This window comes from Hemiscyllium ocellatum, chromosome 4, assembly GCF_020745735.1.
Source record: "Hemiscyllium ocellatum isolate sHemOce1 chromosome 4, sHemOce1.pat.X.cur, whole genome shotgun sequence".
Taxonomy (NCBI): domain Eukaryota; kingdom Metazoa; phylum Chordata; class Chondrichthyes; order Orectolobiformes; family Hemiscylliidae; genus Hemiscyllium; species Hemiscyllium ocellatum.
In genome coordinates this window covers 41,684,606-41,710,638 of record NC_083404.1, presented here as the reverse complement: position 1 = coordinate 41,710,638, position 26,033 = coordinate 41,684,606, and the positions used below count along the sequence as shown (strand labels likewise).

The following is a 26,033-nucleotide window of genomic DNA, read 5'->3' as shown; positions in this document are numbered from 1 at the left end:
GAGCGGGTCACTAATAAATCCAACAGGTAATTCAGGAGAACTATCTTACCAAGAGAGGAGTGAGAATGTGGAACTCTCTACCACTCATGGAAAAACATTTAGTTACCTGTGCCAATTTCACTGAGGAGATGATTAATAAGAAGCGAGTTTATTAAATACAAGGAAAAGTTTAATTTTGTTTGGAAATATTAGTAGTTTTTGTTTTAGCCTATAAATGTTCTTACCACTGATATTCACAAACCTGCTGTAGTAGGTCTCTGAGTTGTTGTTGTAGCTGCTGTTGTTGTGATTATCTGCTGAACTGTAATTACAGTGAAAATTAATTCTAAACCACATGACACCAGCCTGGATAAACTGATAAATATACATCTTACCTTAAAGGTTAGCACTATACACGTAAAACATAAAACCTTTACAAACACAAACAATGTATTTATGCTAGCATTTTAAATAAGATATATAGCAGCACTGACATTAATTCAATAAACTCAGAAAACTTAGGCCTTAAGTATATTCTCTTAATGGGACATAACCAATTTATTTTTCCAACTTGTTCCATTGAAACAAGCAAAACAACTACAGAGAGCCCAAGGACACTGGAGACTGACCTCAAAGGTTGCATCAAATGTAAGTACATGGGAAAGGTCTTCACCATTCTGTTCTCCAGACTTCACTAATTCTAATTTTCTCATTGCTGACTTGCCATAATTTTAGGTCATCCAAAAATCTACTGCACGTGTCCCAACTCATACTAAATCCTGTTCACCCATAAACCACACCGTTTACTGCCTTAGTTTAGTCAACAACGGCAATGCCTCAATATTAAAATTATTGGCCTGACATTCTGATCCTTCAATGGTCACACCCTTTTCCAGCTCTGTTACATTGTCCTGCCCTACTACTCTCCAAGGTCTCTGCACTGACGTAATTCTGATCTCTGGTAATTCATCAATTTCTATTGTTCCGCTATCAGTGGTTGTACCTGCTGCTAATTTGCCCAATTCCTCTGAAATCCCCTCCCTAAAACTCTTCAACTCTCACCTCCCCTTTAAAATGTTCCTTAAAACCTATCGCTTTGACAAAATTGTAGTCACTTGTTCTTACATCTATTCATGTGGCTCAGTGTCAAATTTTGTTTCACAATGAGGCTTGGGCTGCTTTTACTATGTTAAAGGTGCTATATAAATACAACTTGCTGCTAGTGAAATTATGCAGCCATCATTCTTGGTGAGATTTTAGGAGATCAGAGTACAACCAAAGCAATTGCTTTACATAGAGAGTTTACAATTTAAGCAAATTGAGCAGGTAACTTCCAAAGATGTCATCTTACGTGTTGTCTCCAGTGCAGCCACGACATCACTTTCTGTCTCATCGCTGTAAATCGCAGACAGAGAAACCTCATACTCTGTCCCAGGCAATAAATCGTCGAGAACAATTGTGTCTACATCCCCACTCAAAACAAACTGCAAAATAAAAGTTTCCAGTACGATTCAGTCATTACTAAACATCTATTCATTAGAAAGACAAAGATTCATTGTTAATACACTGAATACTAAAGAGTATGAAGGAATTCAGAAAGTCAGTTTACATGTCCCTTAAAAGGGTCTCTGTAGATTTTCCTCCAATTAATTTAGAAATTATGTACAAAGTTAAAAATCACACAACACCAGGTTATAGTCCAACAGGTCTAATTGGAAACACACTATCTTTCGGAGCGACGCTCCTTCAGCAGGTGATAGTGGAGGGCTCGATCGAAACACTGAATTTATAGCAAAAATTTGCAGTGTGATATAACTGAAATTATACATTGAAAAATTGATTGTCTGTTAAGCTTTTCATCTGTTAGAATACAGTGATAGTTTCACTTCTTTCATGTGTAAACCACAAAACCTTTTTTTTAAAGTTGCATTCTCGGGTTAGCTGTTAACAATGGTGATAGCTAGACAATATGTTGAAGGTGTTAGCCCCCTGTGTTCTCTATGACCTGATGTTTAGATTGATTCTAATCTAAAAAGTGAGATAACAGAGTTTTACATAGATTCATGCAGTTTTTGAGCTCAGAGTTCTACATGAATGTATGCAGTTTTTGAGCATAGTGCAATGTAACTCTGCAAGTACAAATTCACCCCACAAAATATATGTATGCATGTGGGTATTTGACTGTCTGTGTATCTGTCTGGGGTGGGAGTTGTGGGTGTGAGAAAGTGTGTGTGTGTGTGTAGTGAGTGCAGAGAGTCTTAAGTCTGTGAGGGGGTGCATGTGTGAGTGTGGGAATGTGTGTATCTATAAGGGTGTGTGTGGGTGTCTGCGTGCGCATCTGTGTGTGTGTGTGTGTGTGTGTATGTGTGTGTGTGTGTGTGTAGTGCAATGGTGATCACCTGTAATGTGACATGAACCTAAGGTCCTGGTTGAGGCCCTCCCACAACCCCCACCCCAGACAGACAGATACACACACACACACAGACAGACAAAGACCGACAAGCACACATATATTTTGTGGGGTGAATTTGTACTTGCAGAGTTACATTGCACTTTGCACAAAAACTGCATACATTCCTGTAGAACTCTGAGCTCAAAAACTGCATGAATCTATGTAAAACTCTGTTATCTCACTTTTTAGATTAGAATCAATCTAAACATCAGAACATACACAGAGAACACAGGGGGCTAACACCTTCAACATATTGTCTAGCTATCACCATTGTTAACAGCTAACCTGAGAATGCAACTTCTAAAAAAAGGTTTTGTGATTTACACATGAAAGAAGTGAAATTATCACTGTATTCTAACAGATGAAAGGCTTAACAGACAATCAATTTTTCAATGTATAATTTCAGTTATATCACACTGTAAATTTTTGCTATAAATTCTGTTACGATCGAGCCCTCCACTATCACCTGTTGAAGGAGCGTTGCTCCGAAAGCTAGTGTGCTTCCAATTAAACCTGTTGGACTATAACCTGGTGTTGTGTGATTTTTAACTTTGTACACCCCAGTCCAACACCGGCATCTCCAAATCAGAAATTATGTAGATTACTTTATGGACAAGGGAAGTCATTTGTCCATTTATGTTTCCCTCTTGGCTTTTTTAATATTATCTTATGAGACGTAGGCATTGCTGGCTGGTCAGGATTTAATGCCCATCCCTTACTGTCTTTGAGAAGGTAGCAGTGAGCTGCCTTCTTGAACCTTTGCAGTCCAAGGGCTGTGGGTTGACCCACAATGCTATTTGGGAGGGAATTTCAGGATTTTGATGCAACGTTGAAGAAATGCCAATATATGTGTCGCGACCTGGAGGAGAAACTGCAGGTTGTGGTGCTGCTGGTGTTCCCATGTATCTGTTGTGTTTGTCCTTCTGGATGGAACTGATCATGGGTTTGGAAGATGCTGTCTCAAGACATTTGGTAAATTTCTGCAGTACATCTCGTGGATGTGGCGCCAATCAAGCAGGCTGTCTTGTTCTGCATGGTGTCAAGGTTCCTAAGTGTCCTTGGAACTTCACCTGTCCAGGCAAGTGCAGAATATTCCACCACATTCCTGACTTGTGCCTTATAGACAATGTACAGGCTTTGGGAAGTCTAGTGGTGAGTCACACGCTGCAGTATTCCTTGCCTCAGACCTGCTCTTGCAACTATTATATTTTTATAGCAAGTTCAGTTGAGTTTCTGGTCAATAGTAACCCCTAGGATGTTGATGGGACAGGAACTTGGTGATAGTAACATCATTGAATGTCAAGGCTTAGATTGTCTCCCATTGGAGATGGTCTGCCTGGCATTTGTTTGGCACAAATCTTACTTACCACTTGTCCAGATTTCATTGCATTTGGACATGGACTGCTTCAGTATCTGAGGAGTCACAAATAGTGTCAAACATTGTGCAATCATTGTTAAAACATTCCCACTTCTAATGTTATGATAGAAAAACGGTCATTGAAGCAGCAGCTGAAGATGGGTGACCTTAGGTCACTACACTGAGGAACTCCTGCCCTGGAGCTGAGATGACTGACCTCCTACCATCACCTATGTGCCAGCTATGACTCCAACCAGCAGAGAGTTTGCTCCATGATATCCACTAGTTCCTGTTTTGTTAGGACTCCAAGATGCCAGACTCAGTCGAATGCAGCTTTGATGTTAAAGGCAGTCACTTTCACTTCACCTCTGGAATTCGGCTCTTTTGTCCAAGTTTGAACCAAGGTTGTAATGTGGTAAGGAGCTGAGTGATCCTGGTGTAAGCTAAACTGGGTGCCGCTGAGCAGGTTATTGCTGAGCAGATGCTGCTTGGTAACATAGTTGATGACACCTTCCCACTCATTACTGATGATAACAATGGACTGATGGGGTGGTAACTGGGCCTGGTCGGATTTGTCCTGCTTTTGTGGGCAGGATATACCTAGGCGATTTTCCACAATTTTGGGTAGATGCCAATGTTGTAACTATAGTGGAATGGCTTGGCTAGAGGAGCAGCAAGTTCAAGATCACAAGTTTTTAGTATTATTGCCAGAATGGAGTCAGGGCCAATAGCCTTTACAGTATCCAATGCCTCTAACCATTTCTTGATATCACTTGGAGTGAAATGAATTGTCTTGGATGAGGCTGAGATGGATATTTCACTTGGCACTTCTGACTGAAGGTTGCTGCAAATGCTTCAGCGTTATCTTTTGCATTGATGTTTTGAACTCTTCTGTCACTGACTAAGGGGATATTTGTCGAGCCTCCGGCCCCAGTGAGTTGCGTATTTGTCAACCCTCATTCACGACTGGATATGGCCAGACTGCAGAGCTTAGATCTGATCTATTGGTTGTGGAATTGCCTAACTCTATCACTTGCTACTTACGCTGTTTGGCACGCAAGTAGTCCTGTTATGCAGTTTCACACCTCATCTTCAGGTATGCCTGGTGCTGCTCCTGGCATGCCCTCCTACCCTCTCCATTGAAACAGGGTTGATCCCCTGGCTTGAAGGTAATGGCGGAGTGGGGGGTTATGCTGAGTCATGACATTGCAGAATGTGCTGGAGTCCACTTCTGCAGCACCTCATGGATGCCCCTTCTTGAGTTGCTAGATCTGTTCAAAGTCTGCCCCATTTAGCACGGTAATGATGCCACACAACACAATGGAGGGTGATCTCACTGTTAAAGCTAGACTTCATCTACGAAAGGACTGTGCTGTGGTCACTCTTAATGACACTAATGTTGACAGATGCAGATTAGTAAAAGTGAGATTAAGTGTGCTTTCTCCTCTTACTTCACCACTTGCCACAGACCCAGTTTAGCATCAATGTACTTTAGAAACCAACCAGCTCCATCAGTTGTGTTGCTGCCGAGCTACAGTGGACATTGACATCCTCCATCCAGAGTCTATTCTGTGCCCTTGCTGCTCTTATGTGACATTATCACACAAAGTCAAGATTATCCTCCCCAATATTCACAGTTTGAGAATATGCGGAACTGGGAATATCTTCCTAAATCTGTTTATGAAAGGATGAATTTGCATTTCTTCTTGAATCTACCAGTATCCCAGAATGCTCCAAAGTACTTCACAACCAACGATGTGCTTTTGGAAGTGCAGTCAATGTTAAGTGCAGGAAATTATTAGAGTTGGAAATGCAAGAGCTAAGTTCCTCAATTAGCAATTTGAACGTTTTAGAGACTTTGGTTGTGGATAATTATTGACCAGAACACTGGGGAGAAACCTCCTGTTCTGCTTCAAATTGTCAGAGAGGAGACAGAATTCTGTTTAACATTCCATCCAAAATACAGCACCTACAACAATACTCTACAAAGTATTGCATTGAAGAGTTGGCTTAGATTTCATAGTCAAGTCTTTAGAAGCAAGACTTGAACTCAAAACCTTTTCACTCAGAAGTAGGAGTGCTACCCAATGGACCACAGTTCACCAGTCACAGAAAAGAGTGTAGCTAAAGTCTCCTATCTAAAGAGGAGTGCAGATCAGATTCACTAAAGAATTCAGGAGAACTCTTTCCAATAAATTCTAAACATTAGAAGCCCTTCTAAAATCATAAATCTGCTTGAGAAAAGGTAATTCAGCATTATTTGGATTTACTTTGTTGTTTGAACAGGAGTGAAAACTATGAAATGACCCAATTACCTAATTGGATATCTACATCCATGGGATCATTGAAAGGTGGTGTAGAAATACTTCAAATGTTCAATTAAAAATAAGAGACAAGAATTCAACGTAATGATGTAATAGAATAAAACAAAACTGCAGATGCTGTAGATCTGAAACTCACAAATAAAAATTGCTGGAGAAACTCAGCTGGTCTGGCAGCATCTTTGGAAAGAAAACAGAGTTAAAGTTTCAAGTTCAGTGACCCTTCGTCAGAACTCAGAACTGTTCCAAAGATTAGTCACAAGACTCGAAACATTAACTGTTTTCTCTCCACAGATGCTGCCAGACCTGTTGAGTTTCTCCAGCACTTTCTGTTTTTTTGTGTGTTTAAAATTACATTTATATTGATGATTATTCACAAAATTCAACTTCATGTGACAATTCCGAAGAATACCTCCTCTGAGCAGTTTGGCCGTGATGTATTTGCTTTGGTGCTTTACAGAACACACAAGGATGAAATGTTCCTTGTTCATTGGGTAGAGCTAAATCATGAATGTCATCACAACACAATGGATTTATAACTTTGCTGCAATAAATACCTAGAAGAAGATTTTGCTGAGTTTTTATAATCATTCAAAAATTGTGATTGCATGAATTCAAAGATTCAGAGTTACACAGAACGATCAGATCTAATTTCAGATTTAATTCCTACACCCTTTTTGCTTCTAGGTGAATTGTGCCTTACCTCTTTCGCCTCCTCCCCACTCAGGGGGGTGCAAGCCAATCGATATAAAGTAACGTCATCAGCAGAATGCTTCCAACTAACTTTGAATTCATCTGTAGAAACATCGCTGATTGTTAAGTCCAAGGGCTTTGGAACTTTCTCTGCAGTGGACAAGGATTAAAACAAAAGAGTAGCAAAATATGAACATATGAAGTGCATTCTGTAGCAGCAATGTTTTCTATTAAACCATTAATTTACAACACAATGTGAACGAGAGCCGGAGCAACAATGTTCGCTGAGAAGATGTTTGCTTACTTGTAGTAAAACTGCCTGTGAGAGGATCTGACTGCCCCTCATCGTAAACGGAGAAAACAGCAACTGTATATTCTGTAAGCGATGTCAGGTTACTTAAGAAAATTGTCGTTGACCCTTCAACTTCATCCTAGGGAGGCCATGGATATAACATAGTTATCAATAAATTCAACAGGGAATTTGAGAGAAACTTCCTTACCTCAGAAATGGTAAGAATATGGATCTTTCTACCAAACAAGTGTTGTCGTGAATTATATAAATACATTTATGGGGAAGCTAGAAAGGCACATGATGGAGAAATGAATTGAAGAATACACTGACTGTGTGGGATGAAACATATTAAGAGGAGGCTTTATGTGCAGCATAAGCACTTGCATGAGTCAGTTAGGCTGAATGGCTTGTTTATGCGCTGTTAATTTTATATAAATTCATTATTTTCTCCCAGCTTTTCAATTCACTTAGTTATTGTAAGCCCAATCTCTTTATTGCACTGTTTCAAGGATTTCTGTATTCCTTTGTAGAGCATGTTTGAAAATCTGACTTTTCTTTCAGTGCCACAAGTTGGTTATTGGGGTTACTGGTGTCATTAAGTGAACAGAGGCCATTCAGAGAAAGATCTTAGTGGTAATGGTTGTGGGAATGCTTTGTGGTTTGTGCAGACTTGCTACAGTTTCAACATTGTATCATCCTTCATCCTCTGTTAAGTCACAGGGTGGGGGTGTTTACAATGCCTCAATGTAGATCACAACGACATACTGAAGCTAAAGGGTTTATTCCTGTGATCTAGTCATGTACCCTTATAAGGTGGCTACTACAGCAACATTGGAAAGTGATGAGGTGGGCCTACAGAACTATTCCCAGCTTGCTCAGACAGCCTCACAAATGATTCATCTCTGCAGAGAGACGAAATGATGTTATACCACTACCACTACCAGCTAACGGTACCTATTTTCTTTCTAAACTATTTCAATCAACCTGATTCAGACATGTTGTGACACCTCCAGGGCAGTGGGCCTTGTATCTGGACCTTTGGGCCTACAGGTTGAAACACTACTTCTGTGCCTCAAGACCATAAATCTTCTTTTCTGGACTGGGACTAAGGGCTTACTAGCTAACTGTGGTAGAGGCTGGTCGACAGCAAGTCTTAACAAGAGGAGTTTATTGCATGATATCAATACATAGAGGTGACGTTGGCTAGTTACACGTAATATTGAAGACAATTAGGAGAGAATGATGACATATCTGTTTCCCTCAGGATCCCTCAGACTCCTCTTTACCACACCCCAAACTGTATGATGTCTCCTGTTCATTGCAATTTCAACATTAACCCTTTCCGAGTCATTACCTTGTACAACTGACAAAATGTCAAGGTATTGTATTAAACTTGCAAAATATGACCACTACATTTTTTTCAAAAAGCATTTTTTCGGGACATGGGTGGTACAGATATGGCCAGCATTTATCACCATTCAACAAAGAAAAGTTCATGAGCGGTGTTCAAGAATTAGAATTCTTTGAGGAGGTAACGAGCAGGTTAGACCAAGGAGAGCCAATGGATGTTATCAATTTGGACTTCCAAAAGGCCTTTGATAAAGTGCCACACAGGAGGCTGCTGAGTAAGATAAGGACCCATGGTGTTAGAGGTAAGGTACTAGTATGGATAGAAGCTTGGCTATCTGGCAGAAGGCAGAGAATGGGGATAAAAGTGTCCTTCTTAGGATGGAAGCTGGTGATCAGTGGTGGTCCACGAGGGTCAGTGTTGGAACCACAACTTTTCACTTCATGCATTAACGATCTGGATGAAGGAACTGAAGGCATTCTGGCTAGGTTTACAGATGATACAAAGATAGGTGGAGGTGCAGGTAGCATTGAGGAGGCAGAGAGGCTGCAGAAAGATTTAGACAGGTTAGGAGAATGGGCTAAGAAGTGGCAGATGAAATACAATGAGTAAGTGTGAGGTCATGCACATTGGTAGGAAGAATAGAGGCATGGACTATTTTCTAAATGGGGAGAAAATTCAGAAATCTGCAGTGCAAAGGGGAGTCCGAGTCCAGAATTCCCTTAAGGTAAACTTGCAGGTTGAATCAGTAGTTAGGAATGTTATCATTTATCTCAAGAGGACTAGAATATAAAAGCAGGGATGTACTTCTGATGTTTTATAAGTATCTGGACAGACCAATTTAGAGTATTGTGAGCAATCTTTGGCCCCATACCTCAGGAAGGATATATTGGCATTGGAGTGGGTCCAAACGTGGTTCACAAAAATAATCCCAGGAATGAAAGTTTGAGCATACGAGGAATGTTTGAGGACTCTGGGACAATACTCGATGGAGTGTAGACGGAGAAGGGGATTCTGATTGAAACTTATGCAATATTGAACAGCCTGGATACAGTGGACACTGGGAAGATGTTTTCATTGGCAGGGGAGACGAGGACCCAAGGATGCAGCCTTTGACTAAAGGGAAGATCTTTTAGAATGGAGCTAAGGAGAAACTTCTTTAGCCAGAGAGTAATGAATCTGTGGAGTTCATTACCACAGAGGGTTGTGGAAGCCAGGTCATCGAGTATATTTAAATCAGAGACAGATAAGTTCTTGTTTGCCAGAGGGAATCAAAGGTTATAGGGAGACCGTGGGAAAATGGGGTTGAAAAACCTATCAGCTGTGATTGAATGGAGGAGCAGACTCAATGGGCCAAATGGCTTAATTTCTGCTCCAATGTCTTATGGTTAGATGGAAACAACCACATTGACTTAGGCACTGGAGTCACTTATGGGCCCAAGCTAGGTATTGCTTTCACTAAAGAGAGAAGAATAAACCAGTTAGGTATTTTTTCAATCAAACAAACAAAACAGACAGCTTTGTAGCCCTTTTCACCAATTTGTAGTTCACAGGAACAGAGTCACTAACACTGCAAGACATATTAATTCCCCTAGGAAAAAGTGAGGACTGCAGATGCTGAGATCAGAGCTGAAAATGTGTTGCTGGAAAAGCGCAGCTAGAAAAGCGCATTCCTGAAGAAGGGCTCTTGCCTGAAATGTCGATTCTCCTGCTCCTTGGATGCTGCCTGACCTGCTGCGCTTTTCCAGCAACACATTTTCAGCATATTAATTCCCCTCCCCAGCCTGTCTTAGAGTCATAGAGATGTATAGCGTGGAAACAGACCCTTCGGTCCATGCCAACCAGATATCACAACCCAATCTAAATTGCCAGCACCGGCCCATATTCCTCCAAACCCTTCCTATTCATATACCCACCCAGATGCCTTTTAAGTGTTGCAATTGTACTAGCCTCCACCACTTCCTCTGGCAGCCCATTCCACACACACACCACCCTCTGCATGAAAAAGTTACCCCTCTTTTATATCCTTCTCCTCTCACCCTAAACCTATGCCCACTCGTTCTGGACTCCCCCACTCAGGGAAAAGTCTTTGTCTATTTACCTTATCCATGCCCCTCATGATTTTATAAACCTCTATAAGGTCACCCTCAGCCTTCACGCTCCAGGGAACACAGACCCAGCCTGTTCAGCCTCTCCCTATAGCTCAAATCCTCCAACCCAGGCAACATCCTTGTAAATCTTTTCTGAACCCTTTCACATTTCACAACATCTTTCCGATAGGAAGGAGAAGAGAATTGCAAGCAATATTCCAACAGTGGCCTAAACAATGTCCTGTACACCGGCAATATAACCTCCCAACTCCTGTACTCAATACTCTGATCAATAAAGTAAAGCATACCAGGCGCCTTCTTCACTATCCTATCTACCTGCGACTCTACTTTCAAGGAGATATGAACCTGCACTCCAAGGTCACCTTGTTCAGTAACATTCCCTAGGACCTTACCATTAAGTCCTGCAAAGAGTTGCTTTCCCAAAATGCAGCACCTCCCATTTATCTAAATTAAACTCCATCTGCCACTCCTCAACCATTGGCTCATCTGATCAAGATCCCATTGTAATCCGAGGTAACCTTCTTCACTGTCCACTACACCTCTAATTTTGATGTCATCTGCAAACTTACTAATTATACCTCTTAATCTCACATCCAAATCATTTATGTAAATGACGAAAAGTAATGGACCCAGCACCGATCCTTGTGGCACTCCACTGGTCACAGGCATCCAGTCTGAAAAACAACCCTCCACCACCACCCTCTGTCTTCTACCGTTGAGCCAGTTCTATATGCAAATGGCTAGTTCTCCCTGTATTCCATGTGATCTAACCTTGCTAACTAATCTTCCATGGGAAACCCTGTTGAACGCCTTGTTGAAGTCCATATAGATCATGTCCACGACTCTGCCCTCATCAATCCTCTTTGTTACTACTTCAATAATCTCAGTCCAGTTTATGAGACATGATTTTCCATGGACGAAGCCATGTTGACTATCCCGAATCAGTCCTTGCCCTTCCAAATATATGTACATCCTGTCCCTCAGGATTCCCTCCAACAACTTGCCCACCACCGACGGCAGGCTCACTGGTCTATAGTTCCCTGGCTTGTCCTTACCACCTTTCTTAAATAGTGGCAGCATGTTAGCCAACCTCCAGTCTTCCGGCACCTCACCTGTGACTATTGATGATACAAATATCTCAGCAAGAGGCCCAGAAATCACTTCCCTCACTTCCCATAGAGTTCTAAGGTACACCTGATCAAGTCCTGGGGAGTTATCCACTTTTATGTATTTCAAGATGTCCAGCACTTCCTCCTCTATAATTCAGACATTTTTCAAGATGTCACCATCTATTTCCCCACATTATATATCTTCCATGTCCTTCTCCACAGTAAACACTGATGCAAAATACTCATTTAGTATCTGCCACATCTCCTGGGTCTCCACACAAAGGCCGCCTTGCTGATCTTTGAGGGACCCTATTCTCTCCCTAGTTACCCTTTTGTCCTTAATGTATTTATAAAAACTCTTTGGATTCTCCTTAACCCTATTTGCCAAAGCTATCTCATGTTCCCTTTTTGCCCTCCTGATTTCCCTCTTAAGTATACTCCTACTGCCTTTATACTCTTCTAAGGATTCATTCGATCTATCCTGTCTATACCTTACATATACTTCTTTCTTTTTCTTAACCAAAACTTCAATTTGTCTGGTCATCCAGCATTCCCTACACCTACCAGCCTTTCCCTTCAACCTATCAGGGACATACTGTCTCTAGACTCTCATTATCTCAGTTTTGAAAGCTTCCCATTTTCCAGCCGTCCCTTTACCTGCGAACATCTACGCCCAATCAGCCTTTGAAAGTTCTTGTCTCATACTGTCAAAATTAGCTTTTCTCCAATCTAGAACTTCAACTTTTAGATCTGGTCTATCCTTTTCCATCACTATTTTAAATCTAATAGAATTATGGTCACGGGCCCCACAGTGCTCCCCCACTGACACCTCAGTCACCTGCCCTGCCTTATTTCCCAAGTGTGGGTCAGGTTTTGCTCCTTCTCTAGTAGGAAAATTCATATCCTGAATCAGAGAATTTTGTCGCACACATTTAAATTCCTCTCCATCTAAACCCTTAACACTATGGCAGCCCCAGTCTATGTCTGGAAAGTTACAATCCCCTACCATAACCACCCTATTATTCTTATAGATAACCGAGATCTCCTTACAAATTTGTTTCTTAATCTCCCGCTGACTATTAGGGGGTCTATAATACAATCCCAATAAGGTGATCATCCCTTTCTTATTTCTCAGTTCCACCCAAATAACTTCTGGGAATATCCTCCCTCAGTACAGCTGTAAGGATATCCCTTATCAAAAACGCCACTCCCCCTCCTTTCTTGCCTCCCTTTCTATCCTTCCTGTAACATTTGTATTCTGGAACATTAAGCTGCAGTCCTGTCTATCCCTGAACCATGTTTCTGTAATTGCTATGATATCCCAGTCCTATGTTTCTAACCATGCCCTGAATTCATCTGCCTTCCCTGTTAGGCCCCTTGCGTTGAAATAAATGCAGTTTAATTTATCAGTCCTACCTTGTTCTCTGCTATGTCACTGCCTGCCCTGAATAACTTGCTTATGTTCTCAACTGTACCAGTCTCAGATTGATCTCTTTCCTCAGTATCTCCCTGGGTCCCACCCTCTCACCTTAGTAGTTTATATCCTACAACATGGCTCTAGCAAATCTCCCTGCCATTATATTAGCCCCCTTGCAATGTAGGTGCAATCCGTCCTTCTTGTACAGATCACTTCTACCCTAGAAGAGATTCCAATGATCCAAATCCTTCTCCCACACACCAGCTCCTCAGCCATGCATTCATCTGCTCTATCCTCCTATTTCTACCCTCGCTAAGGCTCATAGCACAGGGAGTAATCCAGATATTACTACTCTCAAGGATCTCCTTTTTAAATTCCTGCCTAACGCTCTGTATTGTCCCTTAAGAATCTCAACCTTTTCCCTTCCCATGTTATTGGTTCCAATGTGTACAGTGACCTCCAGCTGGTCCCTCTCCCCCTTGAGAACATTCTGCACCCTGTCTGAGGCATCTTTTATCCATTCACCAGGAAAGCAGCACACCACTGATTTTTCGCTGCTGGCCACAGAAATGTCTGTCTGTGCCTCTGACTAGAGAGTCCTCAAACACAATCGATCTCTTGGAACCCAACATACACCCCATTAGAGCCAGTCTCAATACCAGAAACTTGGTTGTTCGTGCTACATTCCCCTGAGAATCCATCACACCCTACATTTTCCAAACCAGCATACTTGTTTGAAATGGGGATAGCCACAGAAGACTCCTGCACTACCTGCCTACCTCTCTTACCTTTCCTAGAGTTAACTTATCTATGTGACTTGTACCTGCAACTTTTCTCCCTTCCTATAACTGCCATCCATCACACCCCCTAATGTACGTTCCTCATTACCTCTAACTGTCGCTCCAACCATTCTGTTCGATCTGATAGGATTCGCAACCAACGGCATTTATTGCAGATATAATCCTCAGTAGCATGAAAACTCTCCCTAAACTCCCACATCTAACAAGAAGAGCATATCACTCTACTTAGAGCCATTTGTGCTTCTTCCAATCTGCACACCTAGAAAATAGCCTCATCTTATTCCTCTACAAAACACTGCTCCAGGCTAACTTAATACTTATGGCCTTTTTTTAAAGTTTAATCAAGAGACATATCTCAATAAAACATATAATCAAGAAAGAACCCACTCTGTTCACAACTGCAGACTGCCCAAGACAACACTTAAAACTATTTACTTATCTGTTTCTGTGCTGTGACCTCTCCCAAACAGGTTCCTCCAAGATCAATTATGACTTTCATTGTTAACTAATTTTCCCAGATGCACTCTGACGTCCAGCGATACATGATTCAACAGCAAAGGCAGTAACTGCGCAGGTTCACTGCTGTGTCAGTTAACAATGTGAGTTCTCTCTCTCTCTCTGTCTCTCCTGCACTGACCTCACCATGTGCTGCCGTTCTCTGTTCCTCTCCCTTTTAAAAGTGCCATTGTTTTGACTTTTTATTTCTCCAAAGAACCAAAACAATGCAACAGCATATAAAACAATAATTCCAACACCTAAAATACGTCAAAAAAGGAGAAGCCTTTTACAGCCAGAAACCTTTCCCGTCCTGTAACAGGCTGCCCCTTTTTGAGGTATTTTATGTGTTGGAGGTGAGTTCCTCAAATTCCAGGAGCAGTAATTACTGCTTTATATACTGTTGCATTGTTTTGGAACTTTGGGGAAAAAAACAAGTCAAAACAACGGCACCTTTAAAGACTATTAACAGTAAATTTATCTTCTCATTCTCCTCATTAACCATGCGTTCAGTAAATGACTAATGCACATACCTCGTTTATTGTTGCACCGTCGGTTTTCACGTACATAATTCGATATCCATTAACTTTCTTTGAAGCTGCTTCCCAGGTGACCCTGGCAGTGCTGTGTCCGATTTCTGAGAATTCCAGGTTTCGAGGAGGACTGAGTGGCACTGAAAAAAATTTTTAAAAAGATTTATTTTCAGGTATACTCACAAACAATGTAAGAAAGAGTTTGCAAATTTTTTTTTGCTACATGTTTTTCACAATGGAAATAATGTGCATCTTGTAAGATTACACATGATCTGTAAATAAACATTTTACTAATCCTAGTCCCTGGCCTACATATGTTTCTAGACAGGGAAACATTCACTTTGAAAATTCTCATTCTTAGTTTCAAATATTTCCACAGGATTGCTGTTGCCCTAACTCTGAAATGTCCTCCAGCCCTACAGTCTTCTGAGGCATGTGCACTCCTACAATTTTAACCTCTAAACATCCCAGATTTCTCCTCTACCATTGGCAGCAATGTAGTCAACTATCTAAACCCAAGTTCTGGAATCCCTATCCTTAAATGTTTCCATGTCTGTGCTTTCCTCCTTGAAGATATACTTTAAAATCAATCTCTTTGGTCAAGCTTTAGTCCTAGTATCTCCTGATGTTGCCCACCATCGGAATTTGTCTGATAATGCTCCTTTGAAGCACCTTGATATGTCTCTTCACTGTTCCATAAGATGTGATTATCACTGACATGATCAGAACTTGTTGCCCATCCCTCATTAGCTTGCTCGGCAACGTTAGGAGGCAGTTCATCAACCATGTAGCTGTGGGTCTGAGTCATGTATAGCTCAGACTAGGTATGGATGGCAGATTTCCTTCAAGGGTATTATAATGGGTTTTTATAATTGATGATAGTTGTCATTATTAATTTGTAGTCTAGATTTATTAACTGAATTGAAAATTCCATTGGTTGCCACGGTAAGGTTAAACCCGAGTCCCCAGGACATTAGCCTGGACTTGGTATTATTAGTCTAGTAACATTATTGTTATCCCATTCTCTCCCCACAATTGTTATGAAATGATGACAAAAAATAATAACAACTCAAACCTCTATTTCTAAAGATAAGCATGAATGTCCAGAATTTAGACTGTGTGGCAAACAGGATGCAATCCCTGAACTGTGCATACTATTCCCAATTAACGAGAGCCCCACAAAGACCATAAAGAAAGTGGTCTGTCATTTTGAGTGTGGAGGCTATTACCAGCCACTAAGTTAGTTCATCTATTACTCAGTAAACACTGCTCAGATTGAAGTAATGTGCCAAATGGCCACTTTGTGCTGTATGATTTTATGAAATGCACATTTCTTGATGTAACCCATAAAGATGAAGCTTTACCTTAGCATTTTGTCCAGCAAGAATATAAACTAGCAAAAGCACTGACAAGACTTACATGTTGTTTCTTGTCCAGTCAGTGGGTCACTTGCTTCATCACCATACAAGGCATACACTGTCACTGTATATTCAGTGTTTGGGGTCAATCCCTCCAGTTCTACGTCTGTAACTGAATCGGCCACTTTTACCTACAGTGGAAAATACAAGCTGATTTCTCAATCATATTTCGATAATCTCACTGTTAACATAAAAGACAGGTTCCACAAACTGAGTACAACAGACAAGGGTAATTTTAAGAATTTACAACCTTTATTCCTGGAAGCCTATGGCTGATCTAGAGTCACAGAATGAAAGGGCACAGGAAACGGCTGCTTCGTCCATCATGCCTGTACTAGCTCTTTGAAAGAGCTATCCAATTGATCCCACTCCCACTGTTCTTTCCTCTACAACCCTACAAGCTTCCACTGCTCATCTTCAAAATAGCAGCCATGGAATCCTGTATTTACAACTTACAGGATAAACAGAGCCTCTCACCCAAAGCCAAGACCTCCTGATCGTTCAGCACTCCCCGTTAAACAGATAACTCCTCTCAGGAGTCCAAACTCATCCCTACATTAAACTGAAAAGACCTAGAAAATTATATCTTCATGCTGGTAAATGAACTGCGTTGTATCTTCCATATTAGGTGCTAAAAGAGTGAATTCTTCTTTTAATAGAAAATTGGTGAAATGTTTGTGAAATTGCAAATGCAATTATCTGCACAGCTTGGATGGTAGCAGCCCAGTGGGATTAAACATTGAACAGATAATGAAAACGTGTACCTCTTTTTCATCAGCTGTCTCTCCCCCAGTGAGTGCAGCATAAAGGATCATGTAACCTGTAGCTGTCGGAGCAGGTTCCCATTTGACTCTCATGCTGCTGTGGGTCACATCATAGATATCCAAATCTGCAGCTGCAGGTAGCGCCACTGGAACAAGAGAGACAAATGACTATTCACAGGGTAGGAATAGGCCATTCAGCCCTTTGAGCCTGTTCCGTCATTCAGTTAGATCATGGCTGTACCTTACCTCCTGTCAGTTAAAGCTGAGCTTCAAGTTAATGAGGCCTAAAGCAGGCCAACCAAGCACGGGTGTTATTTTCAGAGAGGTAGAACTGAAAACTAGGGAAGATTTTCTTAACCTGTATCAAGTCTTGGTTGGCCTGCACTTGGAGAGCTGTGCAGTTCTGGTCACCATATGATAAATGGGACATGTAGGCACTGGAGAAGGTGTTGCCTCTGGTTATGAACCTACCCACTGCCACGTGCAAACCCTGCACCCCCACATCACCGCAACCCCCAAACCCATCCACATTCACCAAAAGCTTCAGCACAGTGAATACTAAGTTACTGGTGGAGAGTTTAAGACTCAAATTTAATAAAATCCATTTGATTATAAAGTGAGACAGTGCCTCAAAACAAACTCCCACACATTGCTTATCTCTATTCACAGCTTATGTGGAATTAATCCTTTGATTCTCTAGTTTTTGGTATCAGAGGTTATTATAAGCCTGACCTTAAAGCAAGCCTTGGACTGGAATGAGAGCTAAGTTGATAAACTATATCCGATTTAATAAACTTCTGTCTGAACCTAAAGAGAGCAATACAACAAAGCATTATTCAACATTTACTGTGCTCTTGCTTCAGATTCTACTTGCAAAGGATTCTGCCAAAATCCCTGCCTCCAAGCATCAGCAAAACCATTCTTTTGCACTGTCTGTACTTTTCGTTTTAACTTGCTTTCTGCAATGTGTCTGCATTCCAAGCACAACTGGCTCTCAAATCACAAATGTCAGAGTTGATGCTTAAGGCAGGGTCATTGACTGCTTTGGACACAATCCTTGACATTGTAATCATATAACGACACACCTCAATCATGTTGGTCCCTGTCAAGAATCAGAGAATCCCTATAGTGCAGATAAATGCCATTCAGCCCATCGGGGCTGCACTGCCCCTCCAAACAGCATCCCACCCTGACTCACATCTGCTACCCTATCCCTGTAATCCTACATTTACTACAACTAATCCATCTAGTCTGCACATCCCAGCACATGACAATCTACCTAACCTGCACATCTTTGTACTGTGGAGGAACCCTCACAGACAAGGACAGAATGTGCAAACTCCACACAGACAGTCACCCGAGGCTGGAATCGAACCCAGGTCCCTGGTGCTGTGATGCAGCAGTGCTAATAATAAGCCACCGTACAACCCAATGGTTAAATAGCATTTCCCCACCTATGATATTACTTTAATTAATAATGTAAAATAAAATGAAAAAAATGGAAAGCAACAATTGATATTTTTAACATCTCACTGAATTTTCTGGCAGTGTCTTGAACATTAATCTTCTCAACATGAATGCTCTGGGACATTCCTGGAGAGTTTTGGATACTCCAGTTTAACCACAAGATTGGGACTAAGCTACATGCTACTCACATGTGGTGACGACCCCACGTAAACCTTCACTGGCTGCCTTCTCATAGATGGCAAATACCGCGAGCTGATACTCCGTCAGGGACATCAGATTCTGAATGACAGCTGTTGATTCTGTTCCATCCACAACCACCTACAGAGAAAAGGACTTGCATTTCTCATCTTTCGGAGTTAGTTGTGACACAGGCTAGCTGGAATCAGTTCAAAGCCAGATAATTTATGAGCTTTGGCACAAAGAATATTTCTGCATCCATTAGGTTCTCTTACACTCTGTTGCGAAAAATTATACTAACAGAAAGAGAATTGCACTTCTACAGCATCTTTCACAACATCTGAACAAGAGTGTAGCTCTTTTTATAATGTAGGAATTTCGGCCAATTTTCAAATAGCAATTTCCATAAACAGGAATATGAAAACTATAATTGGTGCTTTTTTGTGATGTTGGTGTCCTGAAAATGAGTACTAAAGGGTCCAACATGCAAGTGCAAGTCAATGGTGGGTGTAAATAATGGCGTGTGCATATGTGAATGCTCTAATGATTAAGAGCAATTGATACTGAATGGGTAAGGGACTGTGCTCATTCACATGTCTGCTTCTTGGGTCCGGTAATAAATTCCCTACCTCTGGACCAGAAGGTCTGGACTCAAGTTGTGTCAGCCATGGAGATGTGTCATAAGTCCAGACAGGCTGATGGAAAATATAAAAACCAGAGGTGGGAATCAACACCCCATTGCACACAGGTAAATAGCCAATTGGAAAAGAATTAAGGCTCTCACTTACAGCTATTATGAAGTAAAATCACGAGCATTTCCCTGGCATCAGAACAGTGTTCACTGCCAAATGATTTCAGAAGCAGGCAACAACAACTTGGACCAGTCTTCCAGTGGCTGGCCAGAGACCCATGGATGTCTCATTTTCTTGGCAAATGACCAAGCCACAGGGATCAAGAAAAGGCCAGAGGCTCAGCCAGAAGTATTCCTGTAAAGGGTTTGCCCTCCACTCTGATCACCATAGCAACAGTGGGCCTGTTTAAATTTTAAAAGGTTTCAGTACCCTCCATCCTGACTCATCCTTGTGTTCACCTTTGTCTCTCAGTATTGTCCATCTCTCCTGGTGGGGCTGTTGGCCAAACAGTGCCAAGATCTGCTCCTTGGAACCTCCAGCCACAGAAACTGACAGTCATCCCAAGTTGGAGGGCAGTGAACAAGGGGATAGAAAATTTGACTTCTGCACCAGGGTGTGCCTTGACTACAAGATTAGGCTCAGGGCCTTTAAATGGCTCTGATGTCAGATTCCCAAGGCCCAGGGGAAATTTCTGACCTTTTACCCAGCTGTTCTCACTACAGATGATGCCTGACCAGTTGAGTATTTCCAAACCTTTCTCTCCTTTCCTTCAGAATCATCGGTAGCATTTTGATTTTATACATGTTTGGTAAAATTTTACAAGTATTTATTTTTGATTAGAATGAACACTGATGTACCTCTTCGGGCTGACCTGCTGTGGTAGAGTAATAAACCACACGATACTTTTCCACTTTCCCAGGTGCGTGCGACCAGCTGACACGGAAGCTCCGAGCTGTTACGTCAGTTATTACAAGGTTTGCAGGTGCCACTGGGTTTGAGCTCAAACTTCCAGTTGCTTCTAAAGATTCAGAGACAAATTAAAAACCTGGTGCTTTAGGTTGGAATCACAAATTTACAGAAAACACACTGACACTGTTATCAAAAGAGCAACTTAAATAACTAAGAACAGAATGAGGTCAGTCTGTCCTTCAATTCAATTATACCATGGGAAATCTGTGTACTCATTTCTTATACCTGTCGTTGACTCATAGTCCATTTTGCTAACAATAAGCTACCCCAATCTTCAATGCAAAATTAACAATAAATTTAGTACCAATTGCCATTTACAGTAGACAGTTCCAAATTTCTAGACGACTTTTCAAGCAAAAGTTTTTCTAACTTCACTTCTGAAAGGCCTGAAGCTAATTTTTAGATTATTTCCCTAAGTCTTGGACTCTCTACCTAGTGGAAATCATTTCTCTCTGTCTCTTACCCTTAATATTCAGAACAGTTTGATGAAAAGATAGAAGGAATATCCCTCCTTAGATTAATAAAGCCATAATATCTTTGTATCAAGTGGGGGAGATTTTGTCTGTGTGTTGTAGACACCAAGATGACCAAATTATCTACAAATGCATTTTTACACAGTTTTGAAACTGAATGTCATATTTGTACTGTTAACATACTAATGATAGTTGTTTGGCAATAGATGATAGTTCACTTGTAAATTACAAATGTTTAAAATCAGTATTATTGAAGGCACATGAAATTAGACCTAAGTAAAAGTTCAACCCTATTTGAGATGTTTCATTTATATACAGTTATTTCACTTCCTGCCTGCAAAATTTCATTTCCTGCTTTTCCAGATTTTGTCAACTACTTAGTATTCTCCTTTGCAACAGTTACCTCAGGTTTTGCCTACATTATTCATCATTCTGATCACATAACTCTGACCATCATTCCCAGGAATCACCCAAATATCTAAAAATTGGGTCCATTATTATTTTCTCTTAAGCAGGTGTCATTTTTAAGAACCTAAGAAAGTTTAAGCAATCCTTCTTTGATATAAAAATTAGGTACTTCACAACAGTATAACTAAACTTATCCAAGGAATTTTAAGCTTTCATTAAACGTTCTTAATGGAAGACATCAAATTTTCCCATTGGCCTAGGCTTAGTGTAATATGTCAGCCCTGATTCGTGACTTAATTTGGGTTATGTAGTCAGATCAACTCTAATACAAAATGCATTACTCCTTACACTAATGCAATAATTTTCTTCAACTGCTGAAAAGAATTCTGTCGATCGTCAATCCCAATAATTTTCAAAAGCAAAACAAATTTTCAAAAACCTAAGATAAAATTTATATTGAGTGCCTTTTCTGTGTATGAAAGGCTGCCTCTAAGAGGAAAAACTAACAGTACATTGATTCACATATTGCATAAATTGTGGAAAATATATTGAGCTGAGAGGTAGAGAAAATAAAGACGTGGATGAGAAAGAGGGGCCAAGTGTAAACATACAGTATCATACCTTTTATTTCTTTGTCTTGTTCTTCCACACGTGAGCACACTGTTTTAGTGAGGCTTTCAATAATTGTGTTCATGATATTAAAGTCAGCTACATTGTAGACATGTGTCTCGTCGGGTTCAGAGGCGATTGCCTTTAGCTCATTCACATCTGCATTTTTCACACCTATTGTTTAAGGGAAAAGATAAGAATTCTTGAACAAACAAATTGGCATGCTTCACTATTGATAATGGAGATGATATTGGCATCAACTGTCATTTTTCTTCCTTCAAGTGTCTTCATTTTCAAAATAGTCATTGTATGAATTGTAAAACTCCGAGAGAATGTGTAATTCTAAAAGAAATGTTTTTTAATCAACCTGTTCAGAGATGTTATTATTGAACCCAGGCTTCCAACTCTAGGATCCAGTGCAATGGCAAAATAGAGTGGTCATTAGGACTTTAAACTAGTTAAAAGTGAGGAGAGGCTCAGGAGAGATTATTACATTTTGCAGAACAAGAAATAGGACAAAGAGTATGGAAAGGGTCAGGAATCTAACTTGATGCACATTAGGTAAAGGGTCAACTATGAGAAGGGAGCAGCCAATGGAGGACTGATGATGTTGTATTTAAATGCATGCAGTACACATAACAAGGTAAATGAGCTCATAGTGCTGATTGAAATTAGCAGGTACGATGTTGTGGGTATCACAGAGATGTGACTGCAAGGGGATCAGAGTTGGTGACTAAATATCCAAGAATTGAAAGGACAAGCAGATGGGTAAGTTGCCTGTTTGTCAAGAAATGAAATGAAATTAATAGCAAGAAGCAATATGGTCAAGCAACAATGCAAAGTGGCCAAGCATTGGCTGATAGCCAAGATTGGTACCCATGGGAATGGCCTCAACTGGGACCTTGGGTCATGTCACACTACAGGTGACTCCACTACACACACACACACACACACACACACACACACACACACACACACACACACACACACACACACACACACACACACACACACACACACACCCTCTTCTCATACACAAGGTCTCTCTCATATGCACACACATACATCCCATCCAACCCACCCCCCATTCCCCCACACCCCCGTACTCTCAACCACATACACACCCTCCCACAGGCTTATACCTCATCAGACTCACACACATACTTGACCAAGGTTACACACACACGTACACACACTCACATGCACATACTGACTCTATCTCTCCTGCACTCACACACATATAAGTTAATGGAATGAATTTCTATTGGCAGAATTGCATTTTATTTTGCTCAAAGAACTGTATAAATCCATATAAGATTCTGTAAGTCCCACTTTAGAAATAGAATCAGTCTGACTCAACATTGGGACACAGACAGACTTTAACCTCACACTTTTAAGGTATTGTCTGAGCTGAGATGGCATTTATTGTTAGAACAGCTAAAGCTATCTTGAGAATGTAACTTAAAAGAAACTCTGGGATTTACATATTAAAGAACTGAAACTAACATATCCCATTCTAAAAGATGAAAGACGTAAGCTAAAGTTGTTTCATATATCATTACAGCTCCATGACACTGTAACTCTTTTGCTATAAATTCTGTGTCTTATGATCCTATACTCCACAATCACCTGATAAAGGAGCAGCGCTTTGAAGGCTAGTGATTCCAAGTAAACCTGTTTAACTATAACCTGGTGTTATGATTTTTAACTTTGTCTTAAGGCAGGGATACTACTCTGCATCACAAAAGACCAGATGTGGAGTTCTATACTCAGTAGCACAGAAATCCTTCTGTCACTAAGCTATGCCAGTGTTCAAGCCAGAGAAAGAGGGGCTTCTCAGATAATATACATGCTGAGGTAACAGTTCCCACATTGCACAACTTCATTTTTCATCACAAAGTTCACTATTGGTTTACACTGAATAGCATGGCCTTTACATAAGAAGTAAGAATTAGGCCAGGCTATTTGACCTTAAAGCATTCTCTGCCATTTAACAAAGTCACAGTCGATCGTCACATCTTAGCTCCATCTTCCTAAAATGTCTATATTCCTTACCTCCTTTACTATCCAAAAGTCAACAACATCTGCCTTAAGACATGTTTGATGCCTGAGCATCCACAGATCCTGAAGCAAAGAATTCCAAAGATTCACCAATTTCTCACCTTATTGATAAATGACCAACCCTTTCACAGCCAGGAAAAATATTTGCCCAGCGTCTACCGTGTCAAGCCCTTTGAAAACTTTATATTTCTTCTCAACTCTGGAGAATATAGATATATCAGTGCAGTCTGCTTATTCCAACAATCAATCTAGTGACATTTTGCTGCATCCCATCAAGAGCAAGTATATCCTTTCTTAGATGAGGAGACCAAAACACTGGATTCATCATGCCCTGTGTAATTGTAATACGACTTCTTTACTCTTACTCTCTAACTCCTTGGTAACAAACGTTAAGGGACCAGTTACCTTCTACATTGCTTGTTGCAAGTTGACTTTCTCAGATTCATATACAAAGCTCAGGTGTCCCTGAAGCTAAACATTTCCCAATCTCTCATAAAAAGTTTGCTTTTTAAAACTGTTGCCTACCAAAATGGATAACTTTACATTTCATTCATTTACACAAGGGCTTGGCATATTGCAAGCTGGCTTTATGTCATTGCTTGCAATAGTCTGTAGTTTCTAAGTGCCTCTTGAATATTTTGCCAGGTAAGTTTCAACTTATACAGCTTTCTCGCTAAACAGTATTTACTAAGAAATCCCATTCCGTAATCTGTAAAATAAACTCACAGGAACCTTAGTGCCTGTCTTAGTACAAGGGTACAAATCTAGTTAACCATTTCTCAAATATGCTCAGTTGGAATCCATAGCTACGCGAGAGACCTACCAATAGCAAAGAGCTCAATGCCAGCAGCACGTAAACTTTTGGCTGGTGGAAGGACATCATCCTGAGACTTCCCATCAGTGATCAAGATTCCAATCTTCGGCACACCCGCTCTAGCTCCAGATTCAGGCTTAAAGCTATTCTCAAGGATAAACGTTAAGGCAAGTCCTAAAAAAAAAGCATAAATCACACAAGCATGAATGTTAGAATGGCACAAATATCAATCGAGGATATGCATCAAATATTGAAAGGAGGGTCCATAAGTTAAAGACCAACTTATAAAATGCAGGTCAAGCTCTGAGCCAAAAAAACAGAAATTGCTGGAGAAACTCAGCAAGTCTGGCAGCATCTGTGGAGAGAGAAACAGACTCAAAGTTTCATGTCCAAATGACCTAGGCTCTGAGGTTCATTTCCAGAGGGAGAAAGGCAGAGAGGTTATGCTAATTAGAATTGAACTTTGATTAGATAACATTTGGAGCACTTTAAACAACTTAAGTCTCCAATTTAGGGGACACCTGGGTGACTCGCACAGTGGTTAGTACTGCTGCCTCACAGCGTACAGAGACTTGGGTTCAATTCCACCATCGGGCGATTGTACATTCTCTCCATGTCTCCATGGGTTTCCTCCGGGTGCACTGGTTTCCTCCCACAGTCCAAAGATGTGCAGGTTAGGTGGGTTGGCTATACTGTATTGTACATATTGTCCAGGAATTTGCAGGCTAGGTGGATTAGCCATGGGAAATGCAGGGTTACAGGTAGGGGTGGTCTGGGTGGGATGCTTTGAGGGTCAATGTGGGCTTGATGGGCCAAATGGTCTGGTTCCACACTAAAGGATTCTATGATGTCACAACATAATATCCACATGTAGAAGCATGGAAAGATGGTAAAGAATTAAAAAATTGAGGGGGTTGAATATGCTCAGGCAGAGTGGGATAAAGATGAGTCAGTCAGATATTTTAAATAAAAATTTAGAGGATTTCACCAGGTAGACAATGTCAGCGGTAGAAATGCAGGTTCATTTAAGGGTAAGCCAGAACAGCTCCAAAACTAATCAAGAGAAGCCAGGCCTCCTGTTGATATTTTGATTTAGCTCCTTATGGGTTTTCCTTTGTTATTCGATCAATGTTATAGTGCCCCAGCTGTTGATAATTTTGTATATTTTAAAAGAGCTGGCTTCTTCCAGGGTGGGAAATCTGGCATCTGGACAGGGAGGGAATCCATATGAGAAATGTGGAAAGTGGTGTTTGTTCTAAACTGGAGATTTTCAATAAAGCATGTGCAAATCTCAAAATCAATTGCGGTCTAATTCAACATAAGAATATCAGTCT

The 26,033-nt window shown here is 40.8% G+C and overlaps 1 protein-coding gene across 7 annotated transcripts in view; it reads right to left on the bottom strand.

Moving 5' to 3' along the window:
• col14a1a (collagen, type XIV, alpha 1a) overlaps positions 1-26,033 on the bottom strand; it is a 218,433-nt gene that overhangs the window by 102,928 nt on the left and 89,472 nt on the right. For all 7 annotated transcript variants that reach the window (XM_060823020.1, XM_060823021.1, XM_060823022.1 and 4 more), the window contains 11 exons: positions 24,709-24,873; positions 21,837-21,998; positions 20,223-20,383; positions 18,745-18,874; positions 17,090-17,235; positions 16,327-16,456; positions 14,908-15,047; positions 7,107-7,233; positions 6,813-6,952; positions 1,331-1,463; positions 242-301 (listed from right to left, as the gene is read on the bottom strand). In XM_060823020.1, coding sequence (XP_060679003.1) covers positions 242-301; positions 1,331-1,463; positions 6,813-6,952; positions 7,107-7,233; positions 14,908-15,047; positions 16,327-16,456; positions 17,090-17,235; positions 18,745-18,874; positions 20,223-20,383; positions 21,837-21,998; positions 24,709-24,873 — 1,494 coding nt within the window. The remainder of the gene's footprint in view (positions 1-241; positions 302-1,330; positions 1,464-6,812; positions 6,953-7,106; positions 7,234-14,907; positions 15,048-16,326; positions 16,457-17,089; positions 17,236-18,744; positions 18,875-20,222; positions 20,384-21,836; positions 21,999-24,708; positions 24,874-26,033) is intronic.